The sequence below is a fragment of the Pleuronectes platessa genome, chromosome 12, assembly GCF_947347685.1.
Source record: "Pleuronectes platessa chromosome 12, fPlePla1.1, whole genome shotgun sequence".
NCBI lineage: Eukaryota > Metazoa > Chordata > Actinopteri > Pleuronectiformes > Pleuronectidae > Pleuronectes > Pleuronectes platessa.
In genome coordinates this window covers 26,607,935-26,618,190 of record NC_070637.1, presented here as the reverse complement: position 1 = coordinate 26,618,190, position 10,256 = coordinate 26,607,935, and the positions used below count along the sequence as shown (strand labels likewise).

The following is a 10,256-nucleotide window of genomic DNA, read 5'->3' as shown; positions in this document are numbered from 1 at the left end:
TAGACCCTTACCCTAACCACACCACCCCTTGCCTAAACCTAACCCCGCCCACTTTTCAGATTCGCTCGTTCGACCCCTTCCCAAGGTCCTAGAAGCTCGGCGATGGTACCAATCGATCCGCAGTACCCCATTTAGTAGAGACAGACGCCCTTTCCAAGTCTCTACGACCTTCACAGCAAAAGTTATTCTAGAATATCTCCTCAGCAGGCTATGCTAATGAGGCTGCCTAATTACAATCCCGTTTCTCTCAAATATCTCGGCATAGAAGACACCAAAACTCAAAATTATAGGATATTCACCATCCCAACAGAGAGTTCTCCTCAGAAATATCATTTTATCACATCAAATTCAAAATTCAGGAAAAACCATAACCAAGGTGAACTCACACACAATACAAGTGCCCCACAGATAAAACAGCTCATTAGACAAATCATGGAGAAATCCAAAATCCGTCGCTTGGAAGAATGAGAGTGAAGCATCTCCTTGGGCCGTGCGGTGTATGGGGCACAGGAGCTCTTCAGGGGGCCCAATCATGGGGGCACAATTCCACCAGAAATCACTCATTCCGAACTAGCCCCTCCCACTTTTGGGGATTTGGGCGTTCGACCCCTTCCGAAGGTCGTAAAAGCTCGAAAATGGTACCAATCGATCCGCAATACCCCATTTGCTGGAAACAAATGCCCTTTCCAAGTCTCTACGACCTTCACAGCAAAAGTTATTCAAGAATATCTCCTCAGATTTTCGGGCATTTGCTCGTTCGACCCCTTCCGAAGTGGTCGGAATGTTCCATCGTAGGAGCTACTTCCCGAGCTCCTACGATGGAAGTCGTAGGAGCTCGGGAATGGCACCAGTCGATCCGCAGGACCCACATTAGTTCAATAGAAACCACTTTCCAAGTCTCTACGACCTTCACAAAAAAAGTTATTCAAGAATATCTCCTTCTCCAATGTGCTTTTATCCCTAATCCCTAACCCTAACCCTAGCTGTTATAGAGACTTTCTTATTCAGAGGTTCTGGACTTCGATTCTATGCCTAGTCAGGTTCCTTATACCCTTACCCTAACCACTCGACCCCTTGCCTAAACCTAACCCCGCCCACTTTTGAGATTCGCTCGTTCGACCCCTTCCCAAGGTCCTACAAGCTCACGGATGGCACCAATCGATCCGCAGGACCCACATTACTTCAATAGAAACCACTTTCCAAGTCTCTACGACCTTCAGAAAAAAAGTTATTCAAGAATATCTCCTTCTCCAATGTGCTTTCATCCCTAACCCTAACCCTAACCCGCCACCTTTTTAAAGGAGGCGGGTTTATTTTCCCCTCACCTAACCCTAACCCTAACCCAACTCCGTTAAAATTATACAAATCAATTCATAACACAAAAACAATTCGGCAAAAGGGGATATGTAAGAATGGAGAGTCTTAATGACGAGCGTCGGCCAGTTCATTACCTTTGGCTCCCTAGTTCAAACTGCCCAGTAGTCGGACGAAGCGGGGGGAGTCATCGAGATAGCTTTTCAAAACCTAACCCTAGTTATTCAAGAATATCTCCTTCTCCAATGTGCTTTCATCCCTTATCCTAACCCTAACCCTTTGACTCCCTAGTCCAAACTGCTCAGTCGTCAGACGAAGCAGGAGTCATCGAGATATCTCTTATAAACCCAACCCTAGGGATCAGATATTTCATCAGATTGTTCTCGTTAAATTTGTTTTAGTTTTGAGGTCAAGATGATTCTGAAAACAAGAAGAAAATACACATTCAATGAGGAAAAAAGCAAATTTAACAGTTTTTATTTTGTCAAACAAAAATTGGACGGTTTGACAAGAAATAATCCATCAAGTTCAAGTGATCCAGTCTCAGGGAGCCAGAAGGATAAATAAACACTGGAAACACACAGAAAAAAACGTTGAAGTCTTTAATAGCTCCAGCAACACCAGTCTAGTCCTCCTGAGCTGAGCTGCTGAGGAAACGCAACCAGAAGCCAAAGTCCAGGTTAAGAACAGGGCGTAGTTTCCATTGCTACCAGTGGTGGTTCTTGGAAAGGTAGGCGATGAGTGCCACGCCCACACCCACATAGATACCTGTCCCAATAGTGATGGACAATACGGCCAGGAAGAGAGCCCTCCTCGAGCTGGAGCTGGCAAGATGGAAGTCTCCTTTAGACACCGACTTATTGGTCTGAGGAGGAAGCAAAGAGGAAAAACTGAGTTACTGAAATGCAGATACTGTGATGATGCTACATTCACACACTGTTGTAAGCCAGTGCACTAACACAGCAGCTAACTGCTAACTCCCTCCCTGTCTTCTCTTGTGTATGTGTGAGAGACTCAAAGATGAACTGATTAGATTTTAGTGGTCAAAGCTCAAAGGTCTGTGAAACCTCATGTTCTTGTGAATGTGATTCAATCAGAACACCGTGTCAGTAAAGTGATACACGATACTTTTCACCAAAAACAAACATAATAACTTTTCTTAAATTCCTTGTATGTAAACAATCACAGGGTTAAACACACAGAGGAACACGGCCACAGATCATTAGGCCCAATTCATGCCGTAGCCTATGCAGAGATGTCTACCCTACATAGGGCCCTATGCCGTTACCCCCCCCCCCCCCATACACACACACTTGTGTTTCCGTGGTGTAATTATAGCACGACTCACACAAACCTACTGTAGTTGAAAAATTAACTAAACATGGTTGACAAACTATTTTGTATTTGGATATTAAGTTTATGCAGCCTTGTAAGAGACTTTTATGACTTGTATTTACATACACCAAATGTTTAAGACTTGAGCTGTTTTATGGTCGAAACTGTTTATGACGTGAATAATGTGAGACCTTTTGTGACTTAATTACCCATCAGAGGAAGTAGTGTATGTCTTCTTATCACCTAAGGAAACACATGTGAATCAGCTGCTAATTATTCGATTCCTCTCCTTCCCCCACCTATGGAACCTGTCTGGATTGGTGTTGTAAGTTCAGAGAAAAGCCTACGTGCACTCCTCCACTAGGGGGAGGTAACGCTGGGGTGGAGGGGATAAGACACGGGGTTAGAGAAACAATACCAGAGAAGAAGTGATGCCCGTGGCTATGCTATGTCGGTGTGCAGTGGATAATAAACAAACGTTTAAGCAAACCATCGTGTGGTCGTGAGGATATTACAATTGGCGACGAGGATCAAAGCAAGAATTCAAACGGGGCAAAGAAGACTGCAAGTGTGGCAGACTGGTCAGTGGAGTCAGACGAGGAGGACACAATCCGAACTACAAAGACAGAAAACTGCAGGTGTGTAGGACTGGTCGATTGATTCAGACGAGGAGTACAAACCACAAAGACGGACGAGGATGTCGGTGAACGGAACGGTAGCTCCTTTCGATGTTGCGTCGCAGTCATGGGAAGAGTATGCAGAGATGTTAGAGATGTTCTTCGAAGCTAATGATATTGAGGATGCAGAGAAAAAGAGAGCTGCGTTGCTAAGTGGAGTTGGGGCAGCCACTTATAGTTTATTAAGAAGTTTAGTTTAGTTAGTGTTTTTGAATGTTCTTCATCCTCACTCTGAGATCCTTGTGGTTTCCCTGTGTTGATCCTTTTTGCAGAAAGCCCCTTATTAAATACACGTAGATAACTTTGTTGTTTCCAGCCTATTGTATCTCCAGATTTCCATCACACTACGCACAGCTTTGAATGTTCGGCCCAAATGCATAGGCTAGGTGCGCACCTATGGTGTAGCTTCAATGCTTTGTGCTTTAATTCTAGTTGTTTTTTGTAGTTATTTGAATCAGAGGTAATTATCACTTGAGTTAGTTCGACATTAAACAAATTAATACATGTTGTTTCAATATTAAATCCTCAGAAAGTACATAAGCAGCCAATTTGATTTTTGTTATTTACTATTTATATTGTAGTATTTATAAATTATTATAGAAGAAAATAAGAAGAAGCCCAGGTTCCTCTTCAGCTCTGTAGCTGACAGAGAGTCACCGCTCTACTCATCCATCTATTCATCTGAGGAGCAATGATTTCATGAACCTCTTTCAAATGGAATTATAACCATCAGGTAAACCACCTGCACAGTATTATGAACATTAGGAACATCCTGTCTCAGAAGGAAGCTGAGAAACTTGTCCATTTGTTTCCTCTAGACTGGACCAGTGTAAGTCTTTATCATCAGGACGTCCCAGTAAGTCTGTGAAAAGCCTCCAGTTGGTCCAAGATGCTGCAGCACAAGAGCTGACAGGAACCAGAAGAGAACAAATCTGTGAAAGTCTGAATATCAAGATCCTGCTCCTCACAAAGAAAGTCCTTAACAATCAATCTTGTGGTTCTATAGTCATGCACCATCTCTACCATCTCACCCTAACCTCATGAACAGCTAACAACAAAAATAACAAAACAAACAAAAACAAAAGTGCATTGTGGTGTCTACGTTGAGGAACTTTCATGTCTAACTCAGATGAGCCAGGCAGAGACACACTACCTTCAACTCTCACCAACTTTAACACTTTTTACGTATTTCACCAGTGGCCAGATGCAAGGACACAACGTGATTTATTTCTGCATACTTAAGGCTTAACTATCCAATAAAATGTGAACACCTCCATGTACCACAGAGAGTGACATTCATGGATGTGCTGTTGGATTGGGTGACGCAGGGTCAGGGAGATATACTGGGAGGCTGTGGGAGACGTCTTCAGACTGGGTGGAGACAGTTGCTCTGTTAGCGTTTATATTTTGTTTCACCTTCTGGTCTCTTAATGCATCAAGTCGACATTAAAATCTTTTGCGTAAGACATCAGCTGCTGCCTGAGTTCTCCTTCAACAGCTTCCAGAAAACTTCCAGAACACTGATGACCATGTTTTCCTGTTGGTGGTGAACTGTTCCTTTAATGTGAATATATTCCTCTCCTCCTCCTCCTCCCACTCCTCCCCCTCTTCATTCTGTTTTCAGTGGATTTTTCAACGTGGGAAACGTTGCCACTGGCAACCAGCCCTGTTTCTTTTTGGAGAGTTAGATGTGCAGTTTCCGTGGAGACCACATCTGCTACTCTTGCATGAGATTCGGATATAAAGACAAACACACACGTTCATTCTTGCAACACAACTATAAACAACAAAGTTTGACAGGAACATTTATCTAATAATTAGAAAGCTGATTGATTTGTCATTATAAAAACCTGTTAATCATTTTCAATTGTTTTTCAGTTTATTCTTAAATATATAATATATACTATATGTATGCTTCATTTAAAACTACATGTGTCACTAACTAATTATCTTTTGACACATGAAGCATCCTCCAGCTGACTGTAGATTTCTTATACAAGGGCTGTGTTTGTGTGTGAGTGTGTGTGTTTGTGTTTGTGTGTCCTCACCTTGTGTGACAGGTAGAACGCTGCAATGCCCAGTGGCCAGAAGCAGCAGAGCATGGAGAAGACGCTGAGACAGAGGTGATCTCTGGGAGGTATTAACAGGAAGGTGTCCTCGCTCCCTGATTCGCTGGAGTAATCCCTCTGAAAACATACACACGCATGCACACGCACACAGGTTCCTCTGGATGAACTGTATTAGTGACAAACATTTATTCTCCTGCCAGTCAGGATGCAGGGTTTTCAGCCCTGAGTATTGTCTGAAGGTTTCTTTGTTTGAATCCATTTTCTTTATATAAATACAGACATTCTGACAGGTGAGCTATATTATAGATGTATTGTGAGGTCACTGAACATCCTTCATCTTTTCTCTATGACATTTCCTTACACAACACCAGAACTGATTCCAGTCGGTGACTTTCAAAGTAAAGTAACAGTAACAGTAATTATGAATCAGTATCAACCTTCACTGTGACATCACCTGTTGGTTTGTGCGCTGCTGTTCTGAAGCCTCAGTTTGACCTTTTGTTCAGCCTACCTACACATGCCACCCGCCCCATTTAACGTTACCTCCTGGAACTCATCATCGTCGTCGACTTCGTATGACAACGTGTGAATCTTTGTGTTATCTCTAGGACAATTCAGAAACCTCCCCTCAGCGGACAGTATCGCCTCCTTTGCGGTGGCGGCAGAGGATGAGGAGGCATCAGGAGCAAGCCCCTCAATGAAGGTGGTCTCGCAGCAGTCACCTCCCCCTGCCTCCCCCCATGCCTGCAGGATATCGTCTAGGCAGGGGAGGAAGGCTGGGGTCGGCCTGAGGTGGGGGTCCACCACCACATGGTGAGGGAAGAGGATACCAGGGTTCAGGAGCTGAGTAGGAGAGCCGCCATGCTCCTGCTGAGGGGGGGCACTCACCACCGCATGACCCTGATACTGAGGAGCTGAGTACACAGACATCCGATTCTGTCGTGGCTCCGCCCCCAGCCTGTGGGTGTTAATGAGGCAATTTTGTCTGCAGTCGCCAGCGCCTACTGCTGAAGATGAGCCCCCTGAAGAGAAGGTTTCAGCCTCTTCTCCTCGACTCTGGTCCTCTCCTTCTCCCTCCATCCCGCCTGCTGGTGCCTCCTCCTCTGAGGAATCACTCAGTAGTCAGGCATCAGAGGTGACAGGTCAGAGGTCCGGGGTCAGTTAATGCAGGCCGAGCTCTCCTGATAAACAGAAAAACATTTTAATGGATTCACGCTCAGCAGGATGGTTGTATTTACACATGAGACTAACTTGACATCACTTCCTGATAATGTCATAGACAGAGAAACCATAGAATTCAGTTTCTGCAGCATTTCATGTGGAATCTTGATGTTTTAAATTTTCATTCAGTGTCACATGATCCAGTGACAGTTTTTTGTTCATCACCGAGTTCACTTCAAACAAAAGCTGATCACTGTCAATTCAGCTGCTTTTGTGAAAGATCAGCAACAAATAAACAATAAATCTTGTTAAAATCCTCCATCAGTTTCTGCTTCACTCACTCACACTCACCCACTCACACACACTCACAGACTAACACACTCTCACAAACACACACACACGCTCTCACACACACATACAAACACAGTCACAAACAGACACTCACACACGCACACACACTCACAGACTCACACACACTCACAGACTAACACACTCACAAACACACACACACACACTAACAAACACACACGCTCTCACACACGTACAAACACAGTCACACACACACACACACTCACACACTCACTCATCCACTCACACACACACAGTCAAATCTGATCAATTGAATACCGACAGTGTCACCGTCTCTGACGTCATAGCGTTTACACGCGCCCTGATCACGAGAGGACAAACGCGCACACACGCGTCACGCACACTCACCTCCCAAGGTGAGACACGAGACCCCGCATCAGTCCATCCAATCCCCCCCACCCCCCCCACCCCCACCCCCACCACCGCTCTGCAGCCGCTCTGCACTGCGTTCTGAACGGCGTGGAGAACCGAGAGTCCCGGTAAGAAGGCCCGGTGCTCCAAGACACAGACAGCAGAGAGAGGAGAGAGGCAGGCGGCCGGCAGGCGGCCGTGTGGTCGGTGGATGAGGAGGAGGATTCTCCTGCAGAGAACAAGTGATGGAGGAGAAAAGAGGAGAGAGAGAGAGAGAGAGACACTGAGAGAGAAGGGGGGGAGAGACTCAGAGAGAGAGAGAGAGGGGGGGGGAGACTAAAGAGAGAGAGAGAGACAGAGAGAGAAGGGGGTGGGAGAGAGAGTAACAGAAAGGGGGGGGATTTTAAACCATCAATTATTCTTCAGTATTTACACTGTAAAGTTAATCATGAATGAAATCGTTTCGATGAAAAAAACTTACAACATTTCTTTCAGTAAACAGTTTGGAGACAAAAATCACTAAATGTCTGCACAACAAAGATTAGCCATTTGGCCACGCCCGTTTAAAATTACTCCAGAATACGTAAAAAAAAAAATTCACCACTTTCTAATATTCTGCACATTTCGGTAAGAATTTGACCAAGTTAAAGCCTCACAAAGACAATTCATTTAATAATAATAATAATCCTCTATTCTATTTCATTAGGGCTAGGGTTAGGGTTTCTGTCGCCTACTGTTTGGTGCTCGGGCCCTAATTAAGAAGTTGATATACATACACTACCGTTCAAAAGTTTGGGGTCACCCAGACAATTTCGTGTTTTCCATGAAAACTCACTTTTATTTATCAAATGAGTTGCAAAATGAATAGAAAATATAGTCCAGACATTCACAAGGTTAGAAATAATGGTTTTTATTTGAAATCTTAATTTTGTTCTTCAAACTTTGTTTTCGTCACAGAATGCTCCATTTGCAGTGATTACAGCATTGCAGAGCTTTGTCATTCTAGCTGTTTATTTGTTGAGGTAATATGTTGAAATGCCCCCCACGCTTCCTGAAGCCCCTCCCACAAGTTGGATTGGCTTGATGGGCACTTCTTGTGACCATACGGTCAAGCTCCTCCCATAACAGCTCAATGGTTGAGATCTGCACTGGCCACTCCATGACAGACAGCTCACCAGCTGCCTGCTTCTTCCCTCAATAGTTCTTGCATCATGTGGAGGTGTGCTTTGGGTCATTGTCCTGTTGTAGGAGGAGATTGGCTCCAATCAAGCTCTGTCCACATGGTGTGGCATGGTGTTGCAAAATGGAGTGATAGCCTTCCTTATTTAAAATCCCTTTTACCTTGTACAAATCTCCCACTTTACCAGCACCAGTCAGCACCAGACCATCACATGACCTCCACCATGCTGGACAGGTGGTGTCAGGACTCCTCCAGCATCTTCTCACCTGTTCTTCGTCTCACAAATGTTCTTCTGTTTGATCCAAACACCTCAAACTTTGATTCGTCTGTCCATAACACTCTTTTCAAATCTTCCTTTGTCTATGTCTGTGTTCCTTGACAATTTGTATTGGCCAGTCTCAGATATGGCTTATTCTCTGCCACTCTGCCTAGAAGGCCAGCATCCCGGAGTCGCCTCTTCACTCCAGACGTTGACACTGGTGTTGTGCTGGTACCATTTAAAGAAGCTGCCAGTTGAGGACCTGTGGGGCGTTTGTTTCTCAAACTAGAGACTCTAATATACTTGTCTTCTTGCTGAGTTGTGCACCGGGGCCTCCCACTTCTCTTTCTACTCTGGTTAGAGCGTTTGTGATGTTCTCTGAAGGGAGTAGTTCACACTGTTGTAGAAAATTATCAGTTTCTTCACAATTTCTCGCATTGAATAGACTTCATTTCTAAGAACAATAATAGACTGGCGAGTTTCACATGAAAGTTCTAATTTTCTGGCCATTTTGAGAGTATAATGGAACCCACACATGTGATGCTCCAGATACTCAACTGGCTCAGAGGAAGTTTTGTAGCTTCTCTCAGCAGCTAAACCGTTTTCAGCTGTGCTCACATAACTGCACAAGGGTTTTTTAAGGGTTTTCTAATCATCCATTAATCTTCTAAGGCGATTAGCTAGGGTGACCATACGTCCGTATTTCCCGGGACATGTCCGTATTTCACGACCTGTCCCGGGTGTCCCGGGTTATTTTTAGAAAGTGAGGAAATGTCCTGGTTTTTAAAATTACCTTCTTTGGACCATTACATTTACATGCACTAGGGCACTGCCCACGGCGCTGCGTGCGACGTAGCCTAATCCCCGCCCCTATGCTGTCAGCCCTATTAATCAGAACGTAGACAACGTGACTGTCAGTCATATGCAAGCAACATGCCGAAGCGCAAGTGCTCGTTTACCGACGAATTACTAAAGAGTTTCCCGGCTTTCAGACCGGGTCGAGACAAATGGGAAGCCTTGTGCACAGTGTGCAAAGCAGGCACATATGTCTCGGTGTCCAATGGAGGTGCAAGAGATCTGAAAATCCACCTGGACACCGAGAAGCACAAAACAGCTGTCCGAGGCGAGGGTAGTGCTAGCTCGATCACACAGTACTTTCTCAGACCAGGGAACGAGGATGCAGTGAATGCAGCGGAGGCTGCATGGTCATTTCATACAGTAAAACACCACAACAGTTACAGATCCATGGACTGCACTAGTGCATTGCTCAAAAAGACCCTCCCCGATTCAGTCATTATTGGAGTTATTGTTATTGACTTTTACTGAAAAGCATTTTTAATAAACCAACTGTAAATATCTTGTTCTATCTATATAATATAATATACCGGTATAATTGAATAATAATAAAATACTATTAAAGCAGCAGCATCCTCCACATGACCGCCCACCCCCCAGCCCCCCCCCCCCCCGCCCCACCTTCAACCCCCCCCCCCCCCCCCCCCCCACAAGGTGTCCTGGTTTTCCCAAATGAAAATATGGTC

General features: G+C 44.7%; 1 protein-coding gene across 1 annotated transcript; it reads right to left on the bottom strand.

Annotated features, from left to right (window-relative positions):
• Nucleotides 1–2,020: 2,020 nt before the first annotated feature.
• On the bottom strand, nt 2,021–7,322 carry LOC128453638 (synapse differentiation-inducing gene protein 1). Its single transcript, XM_053436645.1, has 5 exons — nt 7,274–7,322; nt 6,328–6,576; nt 5,934–6,243; nt 5,375–5,510; nt 2,021–2,179 (listed from the first exon to the last, which is right to left on the bottom strand). Exons 2-5 carry the CDS (start codon nt 6,473–6,475, stop codon nt 2,021–2,023), a joined length of 753 nt encoding a protein of 250 aa, XP_053292620.1. The 5' UTR covers nt 6,476–6,576; nt 7,274–7,322.
• Between the last annotated feature and the right edge of the window lie 2,934 nt (nt 7,323–10,256).

Excerpts from the sequence above, each read along its gene's own strand:
- LOC128453638 (XM_053436645.1), bottom strand. The coding sequence starts at position 6,475 with ATGGAGGGAGAAGGAGAGGACCAGAGTCGAGGAGAAGAGGCTGAAACC. Across the intron at positions 6,244-6,327 it reads GGCGGAGCCACGACAGAATC|CTCAGCTCCTGAACCCTGGT; the intron begins GGATGTCTGTGT and ends GCGGCTCTCCTA. Across the intron at positions 5,511-5,933 it reads GATGAGTTCCAGGAGGTAAC|GGATTACTCCAGCGAATCAG; the intron begins GTTAAATGGGGC and ends ATGTTTTCAGAG.